The 25,539-nt window shown below is 33.2% G+C and overlaps 1 protein-coding gene across 3 annotated transcripts in view; it reads left to right on the top strand.

Moving 5' to 3' along the window:
* STXBP5 (syntaxin binding protein 5 (tomosyn)) overlaps positions 1-25,539 on the top strand; it is a 209,368-nt gene extending 183,829 nt beyond the window's left edge. For 2 of the 3 annotated variants that reach the window (XM_011959439.1, XM_011959438.1), the window contains 3 exons: positions 8,480-8,591; positions 17,586-17,806; positions 19,834-25,539. In XM_011959439.1, coding sequence (XP_011814829.1) covers positions 8,480-8,591; positions 17,586-17,806; positions 19,834-19,875 — 375 coding nt within the window. In that variant the 3' untranslated portion in view covers positions 19,876-25,539. The remainder of the gene's footprint in view (positions 1-8,479; positions 8,592-17,585; positions 17,807-19,833) is intronic. The other variant, XM_011959440.1, reaches the window with a different exon arrangement.

Below are 25,539 nucleotides of genomic sequence, written 5' to 3'. Positions count from 1 at the left end.
AATCACCGGTCTTCTGTGTCCTTCGCGCTGGGAGTTGGAGACTGGAGTTGTTCCTATTCAGCCATCTTGCTCCGCCCCCCCCTAAAATTTTGTTTTTTGTTGGAAGGATAAACCTTAAAATTTTCCTTTTAGCATTTCCTTTCACTAGCAAAATGTTATGTTAAGAAATAATATGGACAATTGAATATTAATTCATTGCCATCTGAAATGTGGTCCTAATTCAAGTACTCAAAAATCTAAACTTCAACACTTCTCTGGGATCAATTTATTCTATCCTTTAGTTGGTGTTTTCTTTAATTATTCTTAAATTATTCTTAAATTAATAGCAGCCATAGTTTACTTATTTATGTTTAAATGAAATAGTCTTTTAGTAGTAAACTATATTTTAAATTATCTGCTGTGTGCCTTCATGATACAGAGATAAACAAAAAATGGACTGTCTTAAAGGAATTTATGATAAAATGTTTTCTTTGGGCAATATTGACATGTTGTTTACCTCTGTATTTTTAGTAGCCAGAAATAATGCCTTGGTAAAAACCTGTTGAAGACTATGATGAACTTGATAAACACTATACCTTGGTTCCCTGAGTACCCTTTTACATTGTGCATTCCTTTAACTTTAGCCAAAAATAAAGAAGATGACTACAAACATTCATGGAGTTTCCAGCCAAGATGGAATAATAGGAACCAGATTAACCCTCCTTCCTGAAACAACTTAAAAAAAGCAGACAGAACACATGAAACAATGGTTTTCAAATTACTGGCCGTCAGGCAATGAAGGAAAGTAATTTCTGACATAGGAAACAAAGAAGGTGTCCCAGCTTTAATGCTTTAATAGAGTTTTCAGAGCATGGCACAGGGCGAAGGTACTGAGTTAAAGCCTGGCAGACTTCCCAAGTTGAAGAGTCAGGAACAAGAGTTCGGGGACACCAGGTAAATTCGAGAGAAAAGAGCTACAAAGAGAAAGAACCCTGGAGATGTGCAGAGTCCCCGAGTATACCATACGTGCTATTCAGCACGTACATGTGACTAAGCTTTCAGAGCAGAAAAAGAACCATCTGAAAGGAATAGAGGATTTGTAGAAACCCTTCCAGGAACGTGCTTGTTCCCAACAACCAGACTGGATAAACCCATAATTTGTGTGGATATTAGTTTCCTGAGGCCACAAACTTGGTGGCTAAAAGCAGTAGAAAATTACTTGCTCATACTTGTAGAAGCCAGAAGTCCAAAATCATTTTTACTGAGGCAAAATCAGTGTGCTAGCAGGGTCTTACTCCCTCCAGAGGCTCTAGAAGATAATTTTTATTGCCCCTTCTCGTTTCTAGGAGCTGCTGGTGTTCCTTGACATTGGGCCACATCACTGGAGTCTCTGCCTTTATGGCTGCATTACCTCGTCTTCTGTGTTTCTAATCTTTCTCTACCTCTGTCTCTTAAAAAGACACTTGTAATTGGATTATAACCCATTCAGTAGTCCAGAATAATTTCCCCAGAGCAAGATACTTAATCACATCTGCATAGACTCCTTTTCCTTGCCACGTAATATTTGTCAGTCCAGAAATTAGGACCTTATATACTTGGATGGTCCATTATCAGCCACTACTCCAGACATGCCTAACAAATCGCAAAAGCTACACTCAAAAGGATGAAAATGTTTTCTGTCAGAATGAAAGTCAGGAAAACTTAAAGGAAGTAAAAACTATTTAGCACACAATGAGGTAAAAGTCGCAATGTCTGGTATCCAGTGAGTTACCAGGCATGCAAAGAGACAGAAAACCATGACCCATCACGAGGAGAACAATCAGCAGAAACCAAACCAGAACTGACATGCATACCAGAATTGGCACACAGAAGATTAAAACAGTTATAACTGTGTTCCATATGTTCAAAAAGTTAGAAACACGAAAGATACAAAAATAAAATCAAACTTCTAAAGTTGAGAAATATAGTGTTTGAGGTGAAAAATATGCTAAATGGCATTAACAGCACGTTTCACATTACAGAAGAAAAGATAGTGAACTTGAAAGAGTAGTGACAGAAAAAAATAACAGTGTTTGAACTTGGCAAACTTACAGCACTAAAACACCTATATTAGAAAAGAAGAAGGTCTCAATGCAATGATGTCAACTTTCACTTTAAAAAACTGAGAAAAGCAAATTAAACACAAAGTAAATACAAGAAAAAAAATAATAAACATCCAAGTGGAAAACAAAGAAACAATAGGAAAATATCAATGAAACCAAAAACATCAATGAAACCAAAACTAATAAAATTAATCTCAAGCCATAGGAAGAAAGAAGTTACGAGTTATTAATATCAGTAATAAGAGAAGTCTCATTACTATATATTCTGTAGATATAAAATGGATAAAAAGGAAATATTATGAACAAGTTTATGCCAAAAATATTCAAAACCTTAGATGAAATGGACAAATTTCTTCAAAGACAAATTACCAAGCCTCACTGAAGAAAAAATAGATAACCTAAATAGTCCTGTATCTATTAAAGAAATTGAAATTGAGGTTAGAAACCTTGGACTAAGAAACTTCCAGGCCTAGATGACTTCAATGATGAGCTCTATCAACATTTCAGGAAGAAATAATACCAGTTCACAAACTTTTTCAAAAACGAAATTAGGATTGCTTCCCAGCTTATTCTATGAAGGAAGCATTAACCTGATACCAAAATTAGACCGTCATTATAAGAAAAGAAAACTACAGGCCGGGCACAGTGGCTCAAGCCTGTAATCCCAGCACTTTGGGAGGCCGAGACGGGCGGATCACTAGGTCAGGAGATCGAGACTATCCTGGCTAACACGGTGAAACCCCGTCTCTACTAAAAAATACAAAAAACTAGCCAGGCGAGGTGGCGGACGCCTATAGCCCCAGCTACTCTGGAGGCTGAGGCAGGAGAATGGCGTGAACCCGGGAGGCGGAGCTTGCAGTGAGCTGAAATCCGCGGCCACTGCACTCCAGCCTGGGGGACAGAGCGAGACTCTATCTCAAAAAAAAAAAAAAAAAGAAAAGAAAAGAAAACTACATATAAACCAATATCTCTCACAAATATAAAAGCAAAATTTGTAAAAAAAAAGTTTTGCAAATTGAATTTAGCAATATGTCGAAGGGATAATACATTATGACCAGGTGAGACCTATCCCAGGAAAGTAGGATTGACCTAACATTTGAAAATCAGTCACTGTGATCCATCTTATTAAAAAGCTTAAAAAAAGAAAAAGAGCAGTTGGCAAAATCTAACAAATATTCCTGATTTTTAAAAATCTCTACAAACAAGGAATAGAAGAAAACTTAAAGAACATGTAAGAAAAACCCACATCTCAAATAATATTAGTGATGAAATACCTAATTCTTTCTTCCTGAAATCAGCAATTACAGAAGAATGTTCACTCTCACCACTTACATTCAGTATTGTAATTAAGGTTTTAACCAGTGCACTCAGGCAAGGAAAAGAAAAGGAAAGGGACTGTCTTTATTCACAATGACATGATCATCAGTATAGGAAATCTAATAAAATCTACCATAAAGGTTACTAGAATTAATCAGTATGTTTAGCAAGGGTATAGGATATGAGATAAATATATAAAAATAATTTTATTTCTATATGTTAGTAGTGAACATTTGGAAATTGATATTTTAAAAACCATACCATCTATAATAGCAAAAATATGAAATACTTTGGGATAAATCTAACAGAAAATGAAAGATCTCTACACTGAAAAACTATAAAATATTAATAAAAGAAATGTTTAAAAATTTAAAACTTTTTTTAGAAATTTTTGTAGGAATTGACAAGTTTATCCTAAAATTCATACATAAGTGCAAGTGAACTAAAATACACCAAACAGCTCTGAAAAAAATGGAAACTCTAACACAACTTTATTTCAAGAATTATTGTGAAGCTGCAGTAATCAGTAGAGAATGGTATTTTTGGCATCAAGATGAATGGATCAGAATAGAATATCCAGAAATAAACACATACATGGACAACTGATTTTTTTTAAGGAAGGCACAAGGCAGTGCAGTGGAGAAAGAATTGCCCTTTCAACAAGTAATGCTGGAACTATTGGATATTAAAATGCAAAAAATACGAGCTTTGATCCACTCTTCACACCATAAACCAAAATTTATTGAAAATGTATTATGGACCTACATGGAAACCCCAAAATTACAAGACTTCTAGAAAGAGACGTAAGAAAACATCTCTTATTTTAGGAAAAGATTTCTTAGCTATGACACCAAAACCACCATCCATAAAAGAACAAATTGATAACTTCAACAAAACTTAAACTTTCTGCTCTTCAAAAGACACTTTTGAAAATGAAAAGACAGCTTATAGATGGAAAGAAAATCTGGGCAAAACATGTATCTAATAAAGGACTTGTCTTTAAAATATATGAATGACCCTTAAAACTCACCAGAAGGATGAAAAACAACCCAATAAAAACAGAGCCAGAATATTCAAAAAGAAAGCTCACCATGAAAAGATGCTCAACATTATTTATCATTAGAGAACTGCACATTAAAACCACAGTGAGATACCATTAAACACCTATGAGAGTGGTTGAAATTAAAAAGAATACCATGCCAAGTTTTGGCAAGGATATAGACAATCTAGAACTCCATACAATGCTGATGGGAACGTAAAAAAGTATAACCAGTTTGGAAAACAGTTTAGGAGTTTTTTTAAAAAGTTAACATTCATGAGCCAAGGACCCAGCCATTTTACTCATTTTTTTATTATTATTAAAAGGAAATGTATATTCATAACCGCTTTATTTGTAATAGCCAAAAGCTGAAAACCACCCAAATGTCCTCAACAGATGAATGGGAAAACAAATTGCAGTTTATCATACAGTAGAATTCTAGTCAGTAATACAAAGGAGTAAACGATACAATCAGCAGCATCAATGAATCTCAGAATAATTATGCTTAATGAAAGGAGCCAAGAAAAAGAGTACATGTTGTTCTATTTATATAAAAACTCAAGAAAATACAAATTATAGTGATAGAAAGCAGATCAGCAGTAACTTGGATATGGGGGGTAAAGAAGGAATTAGAGAAGGTCTTACAAAGGATCAGAAGAAAACCTGGGAGCGATGGATATATTCACAGTGTTGATTGTGGTGGTGGTTTCGTGCATATATGCATATGTCAAAACTTACCAAATTGTACACGTCCAATATCTGCCAGTTTTTGTATGTCAGTTATACTTCAGTAAAGCTGTTTAAAAGATTATGGATTCAGGACTTTTAATTGTCTTTGATGGGCAATTAGTCAATGGTATGTTTATAGACTGAAATACTTAAATTTCTTTTTACAGCATTATTTTTAACTATACCATAGTGAAAAACACAAAGATAATTTACAATAAACTATTTTTTTCAAATGGACTATTTATATTCATTTGTGAACCCTAACCAAGATTTATTGTAATCATAGAGTTGGAACATACCAATTAATTTAAAGCAACTAAGTAAGTAACTTTAGTAAGCACCTCAGGATTATAATTTATTAACAAAACCCCAAGTAATCACTGTAAACAACTGATGTCAGTTGAACTGCTTAGCTTCTCATATATATTGTGTAGGTTCAGTATGAAGTTTATTGCTGTGTGATTATCCTGGAGATATTTATTTTTTCAGACTCAATACTCTTACAATATAAAGTTTTCTTAAAATGATTAAAATCAGTGATTATTTGATGTACTATACAGGACTTTGTAGTGGCATCCAGTGTGTGGATAACCAAAGCCCATACAAACCCATTCATGAAATTAGTCCTAAATTATACCATTCTAACCTTGTTAGCTCCCATGCAAAACAAATGATATGCAAGAGTCTAAAATCAGACAAGTATATTTATTTCTGAATATTTATATTTTAGAAGAGTAATTAAGTCCAATGTCTTGTTTCAGAAATACTGTCTACTATGAATAGATGTAACAAGATCACAGAAATTACAAATCTGTTTTAGATTTCACCAACATTTACTAGCATTAACATGAATCATTCTAAATAGTAGATTTACTTATAATCAAAATCCTTATTTAAATAGAAGTGAAAAAAATACCTATACATATTATTTTATGTACTTCCCAAAACCTTTATACTAAGACTGCAGATAATCTAGACTCTAAGAAACATTGAATTTTCAACTCCCTTTAAAGATGTCTGTTCATAATGTTAACCTGTGGATAAATGACTTGTGTATTTTCTAATTGGTTTCATCTCTATGTGATAGATCTTTCTACTTCTGTACATATATTATTGATGTCTACTCCTGGCACTTTATATGCTCATTATCTTTAATGCTAGTAATATTCCTGAGAGGCAGTTATCATTATCTCCCCCTTTTAAAGTTGAAGAAGCCATTTCTTTGACAGACTAATTTGACTAAGAGTCTTCTGCTAGTAAAAGGCAGAAATTGAGAATCAAATCCAGATCCGTCTGGTTCCAAAGTTTGTAATCATTCTACTTCAGAGAATATAATGAGTTTAATCTGGTGTTTTTATATTTCTTACTTTACCTTTGTAAAATTGTAAGCTCATTAAACACCAAATAAGAAGTACAAACCGTAATTCTGAAATGAGGTAAAATTTTTTAAAAGGCATGCCTTTAAACTATCACTGTTTATATGTCATATTCTTCTTTTGATTTAGCATGAGACACCCAAATGATAGGTATGTTGCCGTTACTGATTTTTTTTTGCATTATAACAATTTAATACATATAGTTTAAATTAGAATCTGTGAAATACAGTTTTTAAAAGATTTAAAATATGCCTAAAATTGCCTTTGTTATAGAGTTTAATATAAATTTCAATATAATAATAGATATCAGTATATTCTATGGTGGGTTTTACCAAGTTTGATTTATTGAATTCAGAAAGTGTTTTATTACAGGTTTACCACACTTTATAGAAATCCAGAGGAAAGAAAATAAAAACGTAAGGACTTCAGTCCACTTCAGCCTTATAAATAAAACTGTTGTATAGTGTTAATAGTTATCTCCTCCCATTTACAATCTGGGTGGAGGGATAACATTAATATGGATATGTCTAAAAGAAAACCTAAACATCCTTTACCAGCCTTCTTAGCCCAGCCCTAAGGAAAAAACCATGAAAAATAATACTTTTATTCCACCTATACCAGCGTATAGCAGAACTCCTATATAAATGTTGCTACCATCCTTTTTTCTGCCCATGCTGGAGTGCAGTGGCGCAATCTTGGCGCACTGCAACCTCCGCCTCCCAGGTTCAAGCGATTCTCCTGCCTCAGCCTCCTAAGTAGCTGGGATTACAGGCACACGCTGCCACGCCCTACTTATTTTTGTATGCTTAGTAGAGACAGTCTTTCACCATGTTGGTCAGGCTGGTCTCGAACTCCTGACCTCATGATCCGCCCACCTCAGCCTCCCAAAGTGCTAGGATTACATGTGTGAGCCACCGCGCCCTGCCGCTACCATCCTTTTCTTAGAAAAATCTTCTTTCCTCTTTATGTATTGTCATCAAAACCAGTAACATGTCAGCAATCTTACTTTTCTCCTGACTTTTACCATTTCTGTACTCTGAAAAATATTGACAATAATTTCAGAAAAATCTGATGATGTACAAGGAAGAGTTCCCATCTCTCTGCCAGATTTCTGAAATTTCAGGTGTATGTTGGCATAATTCTCTTCCTAGCATGTGTTTATGAGAAAAAAAGTTGGTGTCTAAATTACAAATTTTCTGACTCAGCTAAAGGTTATAATTCCAAAACTATATATCATCATTATTACACTGGACTTTTTTACTTGCTGTTGAAAAGTCTTCTTCTTTCTGGCGGGGCATGTTGGCTCACGCTTGTACAGCACTTTGGGAGGCCAAGGCGGGTGGATCACTTGAGGCCAGGAGTTCAAGACCAGCCTGGCCAACATGCCGCAAAACCTGACTCTACAAAATACAATAATTACCCAGGCATGGTGGCGTGTGCCTGCAATCCCAGCTACTCAGTGGCTGAGGCACAAGAATCACTTGAACCCCAGAGGCAGAAGCTGCAAGTGAGCCAAGATCGTGCCACTGCACTCCAACCTGGGTGACAGAGTGAGACTGTCTCAAAAAAAAAAAAGTCTTTCTAATGTAATTATTAATCCTATTATCAATTCATATGAGCTATATGAAAATGTCATCTTAAAGATTAGAATCTCCTGACACTCTTAAGCAAAAATACTGTTTGCCTCAAATGCAAACAAAGAAAGTGATCTAGTGAAAGGGGCAAGCAGCAAACAAGTCATATTTTAGTTTTAGAAACTTGGTGTTGGAATAAATCAGCATGTTCTGTATCTGATCATAGGACGTGTGCTCATTAATAGTGAATCTCAACAGGTAATGTTCTAAGCTTAAGTTAAAAGGGTTTACAGTGATACTTTTGTTAATTATAGTTTAGTTTCCCTGAAATTTTAACAGTTACAATTTGTTTTAATTTCAAAGGAAATGTTAGGTGAACTCTTCACTCCTGTAGAAACACCTGAAGCACCAAACAGGGGATTCTTTAAAGGCTTATTTGGAGGTGGTGCACAGTCTCTTGACAGAGAAGAATTATGTAAGTTGATTTATTTAATTCGGATAATATATCTATAAAACAGAAACAAGCCATACAAAATTTTTATACCTGAAAATTATGTTCACTTTTTTCTCTTTGCCAAAATTACTATTTCCATGTTTTAACAAAATACATAAAATTATTTTCTGTTATTCTATCCCAAATCAGGGAAATATTTTACTCAAGGAACCAAAATCAGAATAACTTCCGATACTAAAAAGTAATATTCACAACTTTAAGTAAATAATTTAGAAAGTACTTACTTTATTTTCATTAAATGTGATGTTGTTTTAATGCTATGATTTTCTTTAACTGATAACCTTAACTTTGAAAAGTTTTTACTTTAACATTTAATCTTTCAAAACCTCTAAAAACTATTCTAGTTCATTTAACCTTCATAATAAAAGAAACCTGCTTCATTTAGTACCTTCCACATAGTTGATACAAGTAAACAGTTTGTCCTTGAATGAACTAATGAATCAGTGAATGCTTGACCTTTCTTATAAATGGCAGCTATTATCTGTCCTTTGAGTTTTTTCTTTTTTGCTAAAATATTTAGAATTGTTGTTTCATGTTTGTTTGACTGATTAGAAAAACTGTAACATTAAATAGCAGTAACTAGCAGTGCAATGAATTTTTTTTTAACTTACCCAGAAGATTGCTCTATAGTTTTATTTCAGCTTTAAAAATGAAGACTGCTTAAGTCAGTAGGGACTGATAATTTGGAATAAAATTCTTACTGAGGAAAATTTATAAAGTTATATAAGACTTAGAAAGCATATTTCTAAAATTTGTTAAAAACATCAAAGAAGTAATCATACAGTAAGGAATTTTCAAGAACAGTATCCATGAGGAAAGAAGCCCAGAGCAGAGAGCCTGGCAACTTGGGCACTTTGACTCTGCAGTGCTTTGCTAATGAGGCTGAGGTACTAATCTGTACTAGGGCTAGCAAGATGGGCTCCCCCGCCTGGCAAGAGTGGAGACCCTGAAATAACTCCTTGCTATTTGCAAAGACACCAAAGGACTATGAGAGTAAGGGTGAACTGCGAGTAAACTGCCCACGTCCCCCTGCCACGTACACACACGACTTTAAGCTCAGCTTCAAATATCTGGGTGGCCTGTGACATCTTCAGTGTTAATTGTTAATTAAGATTTTTCCAGACTGCTAGAGTCCCTAACTCCTGGCAGAAGCAAATGAAAAAAATGATCTCAAAAAGAATATAGTGTATTCCGAGTCCTCGAATTATCTCTACAAATAACTTTTCAAATATGTAGTCATAGATAACCAGGAACATAGATGACCAGAAACCAGTCACAGATAACCAGGAACACTAGGAGTCAACAGCATGATTAATAAAACAGAAAAGGCAGAAGGATAGGCACTTCACATGTTGGAATTTTCAGACACAGACTATAAAATAATTATTCGTAGTTACTGTGTTCAGGAGGATAAATATCATGCCTGAACATTGTATCAGGTAACTGAAAACTGTAAAAGTCAATAGCAGTAGATGTGAAAAAACCCAGAATGAAATTCTAGACCTGAAATATTCAAAAACTAAAATTAAAAACCCAGTAGATAGGCTTAACTACAAATTAGACAAAAGTGAAGAAAGAATTATGTAACTTGAAGATAGGTTAGGAGAAATCATCCAAAATACCGGACAAAGAAACAAACAAAATAAAACATGTAGGAGAGGATTAAAAAAAGAAGTTGCTATGAGAAGATCTAACATATGTTTAGACCTTCTCAAGAAGGAAATAGGACTGCAAAGAAGAATATATATATATATATATATATATATGAATGAAATAAGTCAGAAAACTTTTTAGAATTGATACATGATAGGGATCCACAAATTCAAGAAGCCTAATTAATTCCAGTGATGTTAAAAATTTTCAATTAGCTAATCTCATTAAAATATAGTACACCAGAGACCAAGAGAAATTCTTTAATGTGGCTAGAGAAAAATTATAGTTTTTTTTAACAAATAGAGACTGATACATGACTTCTCAACAGCCAAAGATAGTAAGATGATCCTCTGTATATTGACAGAAAATTATATTGATTCTATTTAATCCATAATTCTATACACAAAAATTCTTTAAGAATGAGACATTTTTAGACAAATAAATAAGTAAACCTCGCTGTCACACTAAAGGGAGTTCTAAAGGGTACCCATCAGATAAAAGGAAAATAATCTTGGATGGGATGTCAGAGACATACCAACAGTGATTTGGAATGAAAGTGATATGTGCATAAATATAATTAATATAATCTTTATAAACTGCAAAATAAAGGTGTATGGCATATGTATGTATACACACATACACAAACAACAACATGGCCCAAAATATGTCATAACATTAAGGAGTTTAGAAACAGTAAATGGATTTAAAGTGATCTGAGATTCTTGAATTTTTTGGGAAACTTGTAAAAAGTGTTCATTGGTATTGATAAGTTAAGGATGCATGTAATTTATAGGATAACCTGTAAAACTTAGAAAAATAGAACATAACTTCCAGATGAGTAGCAGATAAATCACAGTCATTCTAAAACAAAGCAAAAAAAGAGAGAATACAAAACAGGTGGGATAAACAGATAGTACCTAAAGCATGGTAGGTTTAACTTAAATATAAATAATGATAGTAAATGTAGGCAGAATAAATGTTTCAGCTAAAAGACAAAAATTTTTAGACTGAATTTGAAAAGAAAAGAAGGCTGGTGCCAAGGCTCATACCTGCAATCCTGGCACTTTGGAAAGCTTAGCTGGGAGGGTTGCTTGAGACCAGGAGTTTGGGACCAGCCTGGACAACATAACAAGCTCCTGTCTCTACAAAAAATTTAAAAATTTAGTGGTGGTATGCACCTGTAGACCCACTTACTCATGAAGCTGAGGCAGGAGGATCACTTGAGCCCAGGAGTTTGAAGCTATAATGAGCCATGATCACACTACTGTTGTCCCAGCCTGGGTGACAGAGCAAGATCCTGTCTCTAAAAATATATTAATTAATTAATTAACTAGAAAGAAATGTACGTTGTTTATGGGGACACATATAAAACATAAGGTCACAAAAAGGTTGAAATTTAAAAAGATGGAAAAGCATAAACACAAAGAATCAGCTGGTATAACTGTATTAATATAAGAAAAATTAGACATTAAGGCATTTGAATGCACCTACTATTTTGACTTCAAAATATATAAAAACAAATATTGACGTAACTAATAGAAGAAACAGTTTCTCAGTCATCGTAAGAAGTTCTAAATATAGATTTAATAACAAACAGTTATATCAATTAATAAATCTCAGAGAATTAAAATAACTTCAGTGTATACAATTTGGTCACAGTGCAATTATACTTATAATCAATAACAAAGATAAGTTTAAATCCTCATGTTTGAAAACAAAGAAATATACTTACCTTTGGATAACCCTTGTGTCAAAGAATTTATGACCATTGGTATGTAACTGAAGTAATAATTAAGAGTGAAAATTTTAATCTTAAATACGTATTAGTATTTGAAAAAGAAAACATGAAAATGCGTGAACTCAGCATTCATCTCAAAAAGTTAGAAAAACAGCAAAATAAACCAAATAAAAAAGATTATGGTATTAATGAAATAGTAAAATGCAATACAAAAATTAACAAAGCTGTCTTAGTTCAGGCTGCTATATCAACATACCATAGACTGGATGGCTTTTGAACAACAGAAGCTTATTTCTTACAGCTCTGGAGGTCGGAAGTTTGAGACCAAGGTGCCAGCAGGATTGAGTTGTTTGGGGGCCCTATTCCTGGCTTGCAGACAGCCTTCTGGCTGCATTTTCACCTGGGGGAAAGAAAGCAAGCTACCCCTCTGGCCTCTTTTTAAGGGCTTTAATCCCATTGATGAGGACAGTACCCTTATTACCTCCCAGAGGTCCCATTCTGACATTACATTAGCGAAGGATTTCAACATATGACTGGGTGGAGGTTGGGGCACAACTGTTCAGTGCATAACAAAAGCCGAAGTTGATTCTCTGAGAGTCTAATAAAAATGATAAACCTCTTGTGAAGCCAAGCACACAAAAAGAAATGCACAAGTAGATGCTATTAGAAAAAAAAAAGAGGAATGACACTGAAGTTAAAAATAAGAGAATGTAACATGTAACTTTATTTTTCAAGGAATTTATTTTATCAATTACAACAACGAAAATGGACAAAAAGATAAAAACCCTAATAGTACTATAACTATCAGACATTGAAACCATCATTTTAAACCTTTCTACAAGTAAACTTCTGGTACAAATTGGACTTCACTAATACTTCTCCCAAATATTTAGGGAAAAAATAATTTAACTCTCACACAAACTTCCAAAAGATAGGAAAAAAATAGGTACACTCATCAGCTCATTTTAGGAGGCTAACACAACCTTGATACCAAAAACCAGAATAGTATTAGAAAGCAAAAAACAAAGGCAAAAATCATTTATAGATAGAAAATTTGAAATAAAATATTAAGATAGCAACTAATATGTAATAAAGATAATATACCAAGGCCAAGTTTGGTTTGTACCAGGAATTCAAAGTTGATTTATCATTTAAAAAAAAAAAATTCAGTAGCAATTCCTGATAGAGACTCCTAGAAACTAAATTGCAAATGTCACTCTTAATGTAGGAATATTAAATATTAAAAGCTTTCCCTTTGAAATTAGAAATGACACATAATGCCCACTATTAACACATACATTCAGCATTCTTTTCAAGTCCCTAGAGGGTGTGGAAAGGGAAGAAAAAATGAAGTACTATAATAGAAAACAGAAAACAAAACAATCATTTGCAAATGATTGATATGATGACATATTTAGAAGAACCAAAAGAATCTATAGCTAAATTGTTAGAAATAACAGAAGTTACCAAACTTACTAGATGTAATCATATACAAAAATAAAATTTAATTTATATTAACAATCATAAAAGATGAAATGTTTAAAATTACTCTTTGTATTAGTTTTCTGTTGCTGCTATAACAAATTACCACAAAATTACTAGCTTAAAAGAACCCAAATGTATTATCTTACAATTCCATAGGTTAGAAATCAACACAGATCTTATGGGTGTTCCCAGGGCTGTGTTTCTTGTTTGAGGTTTCAGGGGAGAATCCATTTCCTTGCCTTTTTTAGCTTCTAGAGACCATCCACTTTCCTTGGCTTCTGGTCCCATTGTCAATATTCAAGGCCAACAGCCTTGCATATCTCTATTTTTCTGAAAGCCACATCTCTTTCTGCCCACAACTGGGGGGGGAGGGGGGGAACCTCTTTGCTTTTAAGGACCCTTGTGATTAGGTTAGGCTCACCTAGATAATGCAAGATGAACTCTATATCTGGGTCCTTAGTCATATCTGCATGACATAATCACAGGTTCCAGGGATTAGAATGTAGCCATCTGTGGGGGAAGGGAGACATTACTCTGCCTATCACCCATAGTATTTCTTTTAATTCAGTACTTAGAAATAAATCTTAACAGAACATGTTCAGAATCTCCATGGGAAAAATAGAAAATTAGAAAACTTTGTTGAGAGAAGTTAAAGATTCAAACAAATGAATGAGTATACCATGTTCATGGAATGGAAGATTCAATAAAAGATACTAGTGCTCTCAAAACTGATGTGTGTATGTATATATACACTTATACAGTTAATGCAGTTCTGATCAAAATCCTTCCAAAAATGTGTATCTAATTATCTCAAAACTGATGTGTGTATGTATGTATACACATATACAGTTAATGCATTTCTAATCAAAATCCTTCCAAAAATGTATAGCTAATTATAAGTTTTATATGCATATTCAAAGAGCTCTTACCACTTCTATTTTACATAGGAAAGGAGGCTCTAGCCAGGGAAATTGGGCAAGAAAAGCAAGTAAGATGCATGCAAATTGGAATGGAAGAAGTAAAACTGTCTCTATTTGCACATGTAATCTTATCTATAGAAAATCCTAAGGAATCCACACAAAAATAATTATAGCTAATAAACAGTTTCAGCAAGGTTGCAGGATACAAGATCAATATAGAAAATGAATTGCATTTCTATACACAAGCAATGACTAATTCATAAATGAAATTAACAGTTTCATTTTTAGTAGTATCAAAAAGATAAACCAGTTAGAAATAATTTAACCAAAGAAGTATAAGACATATACAGTAAAAACTTCAAAATATCATTTTGAGAAACCAAGATGTAAGTCAGTGGACCAGCATCTCACGTTCATGAGTTAGAAGACTTAACATTGTTAAGATGGCAGTATCCACAAATTGATCTACACATTTAGCACAATTCCTATCAAAATCATAACTTTTTTTTTCAGAAAGCAATAAGCTGTTCTTAAAATTCAAATGAAAATGCAAAGAATTCAAAATAGCCACACACACACACACACACACACAAATACTGAAAAAGAAAAATGCTGAAGGGACTAAAACATTCTGTTTTCAAAACTTACTACAAAGCTATAGTCATCAAGACAGTGTGGTACTACCATAAAGATAAATAAAGTTGAGAGTCCAGAAATAAGCTCATACATTTATGGTCAATTGATTTTTTAAAAGGATGCCAAGAAAATTATGTGGCCAAAGAATGGTCTTTTCAATAAGTGATGTTGGAATAACTAGATATTCACCTGCAAAAAAAAAAAAAAATGATGTTGGGCCCCAGCTTCATGCCACACACAAAAGTTAACTCAGAAAAGCTCAAAGATCTCAATATAAGAGCTAAAACTGTAAAAGTCTTAGAAGAAAACAGGTATGAATTTGCATAACCGTGGATTAGGCAGTGGTTTCTAAGATACGACACCTAAATCACAAGCAACCAAAGGAAAAAAAATATTGATTGGAATTTATCAAAATTTAAAACTTTGTGCTTCAAAGAATACTATCAAGAAAGTGAAAAGATCCAAAGAATGCGATGAATTATCTGCAAATCACATATCTGATATCAGATTAGGTCTAGTGTCCAGAATATATTAAGAACTCTTAAAACTCAATGATAAGAAGACAAATAGATCAATTTTTAGGTGGATCTGTGTAATAGTCTATTCTGATGCTACTAATAAAGACATACCCAAGACTAGGCAATTTATAAAGAAAAAGACATTTAATAAACTCAGTTCCATATGACTGGTGAGGCCTCACAAACATGGCAGAAGGCCAAGGAGGAGCAAAGGCACATCTTACATGGCAGCAGGCAAGAGAGCATGTGCAGGGGAGCTGCCCTTTATAAAAGCATAAGACCTGATCTTGTGAGACTTACTCTCATGAGAACAGCATGGGAAAACCTGCCCCCATGATTCAGTTACCACCCACTGGGTCTTTCCCATGACTCATGGGGATTGTGGGAGCTACAATTCAAAATGAGATTTGGGTGGGGACACAGCCAAACCATATCAACCTCAATAGATATTTATCCAAAGAAAATATACAAATGACAAATGAATGCATGAAAAGATCTTCAACATCATTTGTCATTAGGGAAATGCAAGTCAAATCCACAATGTGATACCACTTCACACTTACTAGGATGGATGTCATCAAAAAGATTCACAATAGCAAATGTTGGCAAGGATGTGGAGATATTGGAACCCTCATATATTATTGGTCGAAATGTAAAATGATGCACCCTCTTTGGTAAACTCTGATAGTTCCTTAAAAAACTAAACATACAGTTATCACATCACCCAGCTATCCTATGCCTAAGCGTATACCCAAGAAAATTGAAAACATGCATTTACCCAAATATTTGTATAACTGTTCATAGTAGCTTTATTCATAATAGCCAAAAAGTAGAAACAATCCAGATGTCCATCAGCTGATGAATGAATAAGCAAAATATACTTTATCCATAAAATGATATTTTATTCAGCCATAATAAGGGATGAAGTACTGATGCATGCTACAGCATCAATAACCTTTGACATTACTCTCAGTGAAAGAAGCCAGCTCAAAAGGCCACCTATTGTCTGAATCCATTTAAATGAAATACTCAGAATAGGCAAATTTATAGAGACAGAGAGTAGTTTAGTGATTGCCAAGAACTGCAAAGAGTGGGAATGGAAAGTGACTGCTAATAGGTCTGGAGCTTCTTTTGCGGTGATGAGATGCTCTGGAATTCATTAGTGGTGATGGTGATTCACAGCCTTGCGAATAAAGTAAAAATCATCAATGTATTCACCTTAAAGGAGCAAATGTGGTATATGAGTTACATTTAAAGAAAAAGGAAAGAAAGAAATGTAAGCTGAGGAACCAGGAAACTTGGGGTCAGCCTTTAAAGAATTTAAGACTTTTACAGTGATCTAAGTGTTAGGTAAAAAAACATCTGGATAGCAAAGGGAAAGAAAAGAGTGAATCCCAAAATCTTTTGAAGGAATAATGTGATCCATTTCATAATTGACAAGATAAATGGAGAAAAAGAAAAGAATATAGCATGCCTATAATTTTTGGAGACTGAAATAGACTACTGAATAAATTGTTAATTTCTCTTTACTTCTGAGCCTAAGCATAGTGTATTTTTAAGTAAGAGGAAGTGTGGAGTAAATAAACTTAATCAAATCTGTATGTTTAAATTTAAATCTGTATATTTGAAGCTAAATATCTTTATCTTTCATTTTTTGCACACAAAAGAGCAGTTTTTGCCATTATATAAATTGGTATCAATATACCTATTATGTATTTCATTAAATATTTACCAGCTCCTTTTTTGCATAAGTCCTGCTGTATGAACTAGTATAGAGTATTTAATGTACATTGTGTTTTTGCATGTTTGAAAAAGTATCTAAAAATTATTAAACCAATCATAACAAAAGAAAGCATGTATTAAGCGTATTTCACTTTATAATTTTATTTCAATTATATTACCACTCAATCCAAAAATTGTATTTTAATGCTATCATGTAGTAGGATTTTATATTAGTAAAATTTTCATGTTTTGAGTTACACTTTCATTTATCAAATGTGTTCAGTTGGAGAATCGTCCTCGGGAAAGGCTTCAAGGAGCCTTGCACAGCATATTCCTGGCCCTGGTGGCATTGAAGGTGTGAAAGGGGCAGCCTCTGGAGTTGTCGGTGAATTAGCACGAGCCAGGTTGGCACTAGATGAAAGAGGACAGAAACTTGGCGATCTGGAAGAAAGAACTGCGGCCATGTTATCAAGCGCAGAGTCATTTTCTAAACATGCGCATGAGGTACGACTCTCAAACAGATATTTGAACAAAAAGCTCTAGATAAAGCAAATGTGAATGTTATTTTATTTTTATAGCTATTCTACACACATGAATTTGCATATATTCATTGTACAATGGCAAATTCCTAATTTTTGCCACCAGAGGGAACCATGCAGGAATGTATCTCCAATAGCCTTTGGTTTCTTACTATAAGATTATAAATTTTGAAGGAACCTGCCCACCTTCAGGCTTTTGGTAAGAAAGCTAGCAGCTTTGCAACTACAACTGTTCCTTAAGGAATGCAATACCAATGTTATTTTTTATTTTTATTTTTATTTTTATTTTTATTTTTGAGACGGAGTCTCACTCTGTTGCCCAGGCTTGAGTGCAGTGGTACAATCTTGGCTCACTGCAAACTCCGCCTTCCGAGTTCACCCCATTCTCCCTCAGCCTCCTGAGTAGCTGGGACTACAGGCGCCCGCCACCACGCCCAGTTAATTTTTTTTGTTTTTAGTAGAGACAGGGTTTCACCGTGTTAGCCAGGATAGTCTCCGTGTTAGCCTCGGCCTCCCAAAGTGCTGAGATTACAAGCGTGAACCACCGCGCCCAGCCCAATGTTAATTTTTCTTAGTGCCTCAGAGTCTACTACCACTTTGTCCTAGAGAAAGATATAATTTGCCTCCTTGAGTCTTCCAGGTAGATATAAATAACTAAAATTGACAAACCTTTTTATTTAAATAAATAATACTAAGTCCGCGTTGTGGACCAATTCATATGGAGGGGTAAAGAGGTGCATTTTGCAATGGGGGACCTAGAAAGTCATGATAGAGCTTAGAGACATATGCTGTAAAGTTGGGATCCCCGACTGGTCCCCTTACACCACACTGTGCTTTTAAAAAGCTGAATTTAAAAGTCTTTACAGGAAATTCACAATTTTTCTTTTTGACACACAGGCCTGCCTTTCCTTGATGCTTTACGCTAGGTTACTTCACACATCTAGTTCCTAGGCGGGCCCTTGAGGACATTTTTATTTTGTCTGAAGAAACAATTTTAAGGTTGTTTTTCTATTTGAGCACCCAATTAGTAGTGATAACTCTTTTTTAAATTTTTCAATCAAAAGTCATTTTCTCCTTGCTCAAAAATCCAGAAACCTAGAATGCATGAAGAGGTAACTTGACGTGGAAGATATTTGTCTAGGGCTTCAGAGAGGTTCAGAGATCTTTTATGATTACTTGTACTATACCCACAGGCACCTCAGATACAGGCTAGTGATGGTCAATCTAGGTCAGGATTTTTGTTGTCATAACCCTGCACCCGACTGTATGATCTCCACAGCATGTAGCACTTCAGTCAATTTTGGAATATATTCACACTCTGAATATTTAGGAAAGAACTTAATCTTACACTGATAGCTTTCCCTTCTATCAATTGTTCTTGAGCTGTATTTCAGAGTCTAAGGAAGACAATACATTGAGGTAGTTACAATCACAGGTTCTTTAATTAGACTGCCTGGGCACAAATTGCAGTTTCACCACAGCATTACCTTGGGCAACCTCTAGAAGCTTCAGTTTCATGTATTAAATGGGGAGAAAAAATGCCTAGCCCAAGAATTGTGACTGAAATCAAGTAGGGAACGTGTGTCATGCAGTATCTGGCTCAGAGTGCATGCTCAGTAAAATTGAGATGGCAGTAGCAGTAGCATTTTCAACCTTTAATTCCCCAGTTCTTCAAGCATTGTTTTTAATTCATAGTACAAAATAAAAATTATCTTACTTTTATATTACTAGCTTAGGTCACCAAATTATGTCACATTTCTAAGCAATCTGAGGAACTTCTAGGCTAGTTCTTAATGGATATCGTATTTTTTCCTCTAAATAGAATAGTTCTTACTGCTTTCAATAAGTTGATTTCAAGTAAGCAATATAGTAGCACTACAGAATATTGCAGAATGACATAATGTTTTGGAAAAATACAGAAATCACATAACTTATAAAGGTTATTGTTCTGGCATTTTAAAAGCGTGTTTTTCTTATTTTTTTCTCCTTTAGATTATGTTGAAATACAAAGATAAGAAGTGGTATCAGTTCTGACAACCAGAATCCAATAAGTCCAACTTCAGCCAGAAGGAAAAAAGTTTTCCATTTTTATTACATTATTTAGAAAAGTTAACTTTAAAGGGATGTTCATCACTGAATACTGTTCTTTCCTAGCACAATCATGCACTGTTTTACCTCAGTCATGTGGCTTTAACTGAGGAGTGTTCACATGCACTCGAAATGGAGTATATGATGTGTGCCAGTTATGAGTTGACAATTTGGGAATTAAACAGGTCACACGTGACAAATGAAGAAACCAAGGGGGATTCTGAGGAGACCTGGTGCAGGGACTAATCCTGGATCATTCCTGTATTAAACTTTCATATGCCAAAAGGATTTGTGCCATTTTATCTGCCGTCAGTGTTTGACTTGTTTGGGGCAGAGGCAATAAGTCGGAAGTCTTGAAGCTGAAATAGTTATATATGTGTCATTGGACTGGATTATAAGCAGCTGTCTTGGACTTTCCCTCTCTTAACACTGACTGGTCATCAGTATCATTAATGAAAAAGAAACAAACTGTTATCATCTCTTTAGACAAATAAGCTGAATGGTGGGCTTTAAATAGTAAAAACATACACATAGTTGACTTGTGTATGAGCTACTCTTGGATTCTTGTTATTATAGACTTGTATTTAGTTCATATTTTGTCAAAAGCAAAACAAGAAGATACATCACTTTTCATTGAAAAGAAAAGTGTAGAGCATGACTGAATTGCTCATCATTCTGGGAGTTTCCATGTAGTGGCTATGCAGTGTGGAAAGTGAGAAAAACCTCCATTGTGGTGAGGAGAATACTTCAATGTCCCTTGTCCTTGTTCTCATTAATTCAGCTAAAGGTGGATTTGACCAAAATAATACTGGTTAAATTTGTAGAAATGTTGAAATTGGCTGTGTTTTTAATTTTGCTTGAATTTTTATAAAATGTTTAACCAAATGTATCTTTGCATTCTTTAATTAAAATTGCTTAAAAAAAAAACCTTTCATTATTTCAGTAAAATGCTCAGCTCCCTTTTTAAAATGCCCTTTATTTGCTAACTGTTCTAATACACTCAGGTGATGAGCCAATTAAATCTTAGTGCACATGCTATCGCATGGAAAATTACAAGCATCTGTTGTCAATAATTATCTATATAAGAGTTTAGTCTGATGACCTACAAAATGTTTTCTGTATAAATATTCTATAAATCTGTACATATCCTTTCAAGGTTTCAAAAAGCCAAAAAGAAAGGAAAATATGTACACTGTGATAACTAAGTTATTTCTGTATTGGAATATAATACAATTCGAGACCAGCAATGGACAATGAATGATTGTTTCATAGACTAACATGGACAGGAAAGAAACCACCTAGTAGATCTAGAAGTAAGCAATCTCAGAATACAGACTAATCTGAGATGATTATTGATTGTTGTTAAAGCAACCCAGCAGAAGCGAAATGGAAGCATTAAAATTAATGTTAATGAAATTTAAATATTGTCTTCTATAAAAAATTCCTTTAAATTATTTTGTTTTTTCATTAAGAGATAATCAGAACACAAATTGATAGTAAACAAGATAGGTTGTTTTTCTACTCCATATGATCATTAAAGGAATATGTCGGACGTCTTTTTCATACAGTCTGTTATGCATATTTTCCTCTACTCTTCATTAATAAAGCTTTTATGTTCACATTTTATAACATGCACTACTAGATACAAAAGTTTACATCAAAGTTTACTTTAAATATCATTTGGTAGGGACTAAATGTGTGTGATACAGATAATTGATCAAGCCAAAAGAAATATTTTTTAAATAAGCCCTATTCAAAAGTTTTTGAATTTATAGAAAGTACCAATGAATCACATATTTCTGTTAAGTTAATGTCAGCTGTCTGAACATTCAGCAGCTTATAAATTGCTTAATTTGTGTTATCCAATAAACCCATAGTTCCATTCCTATTTTAAAGGTACAGTTTTGTGAATGTCATCAATAAAATCAACAGTTACGGATTTGAAGAAGTTGAAAAACATTATGTAGATTAATATACTGATTGGTTCCCTATCTCTGTGGAAGGTCATATTAGCTGCAGTTATTTAATTTGCTGTGTTATTTTGTGTTATATAACACAAATGTATATTAACTTCATTTTTACTGTCATTTTTTCTGTTGTATACAAAATGAACTAATCTTGTAATTATTTTCAAATATAAAAGTGTATACATTTACCTTACATGGATTTCCAAGATTTTGTAAGAAAATCTTAAATCAGTGTTTTGAGTTATTTTATTTAATTTTTAAATTAATCTACAAATTATGCACAACAAACGAGAGACTCAGTTAGGATTAGAAAGCTTAAAGTATGTTTGAGTGTAGGAAATAAGCTTCTTAGAGTTATACTTGATTCCATCTGTAGATAAGAGACAGTCTGCAGTAATAACTAACCCAGGGAATTTATTGTAATTTGAGAGGTAACATCTCTATTTTTTTTTTTCTTTCTAAATACTAAGAAAGTAATAGTCACCAGCAAGCCACGATTTCAGGAAAACTGACCAAAAAAAAAAAAAAAAAAAAGTCAAAATAGAAAATATCAGAGAAATGAAAGATTTTTATGTGCCCTCTCCATATCCTCATTGTTTTGTTGCATTTGTCCTTGACTCTAAAATCCTTGAAGTATTCATGATTAGTAGTTTGTAAGTAGGAAGTGGTTTTTCTGTATGTACCATATATCCAGTCATTTCAGTTTTCAAACTAAAAACCATATATATTTGCTGAGAAAGTTATTTGAAATCTTATATTCTGACAAATTCTGTACATTACATCCATTTAAAGTTTTGCATCATCTTAACACTTTTGCTTTGCATTTCAATTGTACAAAGTGTTTCCGAAAAAATGATTATAGATTCGACTGAGCTATTTCTAACTTCTCCGTTTGATTTTTTATGGATGTGAAAAATGCTACTTGTCTGTGTTATTATGTGTAAGTATATTACAGTTTAATTAAGTACAGTAGTTTAAAGAACGAAGCAATTTTTTTTTTGGCTTAGAACTTCTTAATTGTAGGTTCCTCTGAAGCTATTTCATGTAGATATGTGAGTGTTTTAAACAAGTCTGAAAGTGTTACATACCTTTAGGTTCAGGGGTGCTGGGGAGACAGCTGAGGAAAGGAAGAATATGTGGAAGACACCACGGAATTCAAAGTTTTACCCTGAGTTCTATCTTCCATATATGTTTTGCTTAAGGCATTTCTCATGTGACATTAGAAAAGCTATATCCAAAGGTAAATTTTTTGTGGCAAAGGTTTATTTTACACTTTAACTTTTGGGATTTTATTTGTTTCAGCAAAATAAAGAGCACTGAACTTTAAACTTGAATTTTTTCTGCACTTTTTTAGGTAATGAAAACTTTTTATTATCATTTAATCCACATTGCTCTGTTTAAACCAAGTGATACATGTGTATAAAACATACCAAAATCATGAATATGCTGCTAGCTGTACCTTAAATAAACTGATCAGTTTTAAAACCTTTAATAGGGTTTTATATAGATTTAAAAAATAGTAAAATAATCTGCTGTATGTTTCAGTGTTCTTGGTCTTAAATTACTGCAACACTTTCAGATTTGTTTTAAGATCACACAGTAACATGTTATATTTATACATACTGCTAGAAAATATACTTTTAGTTTTAAAATGGAATTTTTATAAATGTACTTTAATTTTAAAAATGGTGAACTTGTTAAGTTTAAGTCAAAGTACTTAAAAAGTATGTATATTATCCATACAAAAAGTTATGTTTTACGCTTATAATAAGAAATACTGGTATCTCATATCGAGATACAATTAATTTTAAAAAATCATACATCATTTAAAAATCTTCACACATGAACAGGAAAGATATCATTTCTGTGCTTTAAAAAACCCTCTATTGAGCATTTTCAAATATTAATTTTATTTTGGGGGAAAATGCCCACAACAATAATTGCAAGATCTCTCTCAATAGCTTCAGCTTGCTGTTGGATGCCTACCTTAACTATTGTTTTAAAATATAGATATATATATATATATTTAAAATAGTTTTCCAGGTATTTTCTTCTACCTTTTTTAAAAATAAATTTCCAAAAATGAAAACAGAGTTTATGTATTTTTGTCAATGAAGGTTTTTATTTTGTAGTTTATAGAATTTGTTCCTTATCAGTTTGATACTTGATCAACATTCTTAGACTTTTTAATCTGTATTTACTTTGGGGGATAAAAAAGCACTCCTATATCTTAAATGTCCTTGTTTTTTTTCTTTTCCCTTTTAGGGTATTTGTTCTCTTGGATTGAAATGTATGCCCACAGATTTTTCTTTTCATTTGAAAATGAATGTGAAGATACTGTTTACAGCTTTTGTTAATTGCACTTTTCATCACTCTGATCAATTTCTTGTAAAGTGCTATGGGGATTATTTTTCTTGTGAATATTAATGATTTTACCACTGCCTCCAAAGTTTTAAAAAAGGTTCTGTAGACAGAAAACAGTTGTTGCAATCAAAAATAATCAAAAAGAAAAAAGGGAAAACTGGCTTACCTTTCTCAGATGAATTAAATGATTTTAATAACTTCCCAATTACCAGGGTTATAACATTGCTTTCTTCAGTTACTAATACAAATTAATTTTAACAATATAGGCACAATTCATTTACAAATTCAGTACAGTAGTCCAGGGCTACATGTAAGTGGTCTCTATTCTTTACATCAGAAAAATCATGAATGTCAGTTTTGCCAGTATTTTACAATGAGACTCATCGTTTAAAATCTTATAGTGTATGGCATGTAAATAAACCAGTATCTATTGTAGGTTGTTTGACTCAGGCATTTCAAATGGATATAGGTTAATGGCAATGGAATCCTGTTTATTTGGTAGAGTTTTTTTTTAACTTTTGCAATTTGTTTTGTGTTGTCTAAACTTTGCTTCAACTGAAGACAGTGTAAGGAGTTGAAAATAGAATCAACATAGCAATGGAAAGCAATGCAAAGAGGGTAAATCATGTTTTAATTTTTTTAACTTTTTTTTTTGTAAATAAATAGTACTGTGATACGTTAGGTGTGACCTCTGTTCCACATGATAGTTAGAACCAGAAAAACACTTTTGCTTTCTAGTTATTCTATTGGTTCATTGTAAATGCATTACCAAAAGACAATATGAAAAAGAGCAAGATTAAGTTTTTCTAACATTGTCCACTTCAGGGACAAGCATGCTTGGTATAGAGCTCTAGCTTGTGTATACCTTCAACTGTAACTTGCAGGTGTTTTTCAGTTGCTGCACTTTTTATTTAATCTTGCTCAGTCCCAGTAACTATCTCAAAGGTAATTGCTGGAATATGCATTTTGAAATATGGTTTAAAAAAATCTGTGTATTGTTTCATCTAAAAAGAAAAGCAGTATTGCAAACACTAAAAACATGTTAAACTTTGTAGTTATTTTGCATTCCTGTACTTTACAAACTGTCATCACAGCAAAAAGTTTAAAATTAGGTAATGAAATATTTTTGTAAATAAATACCGTTAAGCTGGTATTTTAAAAAATGTATTATAAATTAATGTTTCTGGAAAATGTTCATATATATGTATATTAATGTCTCTTTATGCTGAAGGGCTCTGATTGGGCAAAATAAAATACTCTAATCTCTCCTGAAACTAAA

Source organism: Colobus angolensis, unplaced genomic scaffold, assembly GCF_000951035.1.
Source record: "Colobus angolensis palliatus isolate OR3802 unplaced genomic scaffold, Cang.pa_1.0 Scaffold493, whole genome shotgun sequence".
In the NCBI taxonomy this organism is placed as follows: domain Eukaryota; kingdom Metazoa; phylum Chordata; class Mammalia; order Primates; family Cercopithecidae; genus Colobus; species Colobus angolensis.
This window is presented reverse-complemented; position numbering and strand designations above follow the sequence as displayed.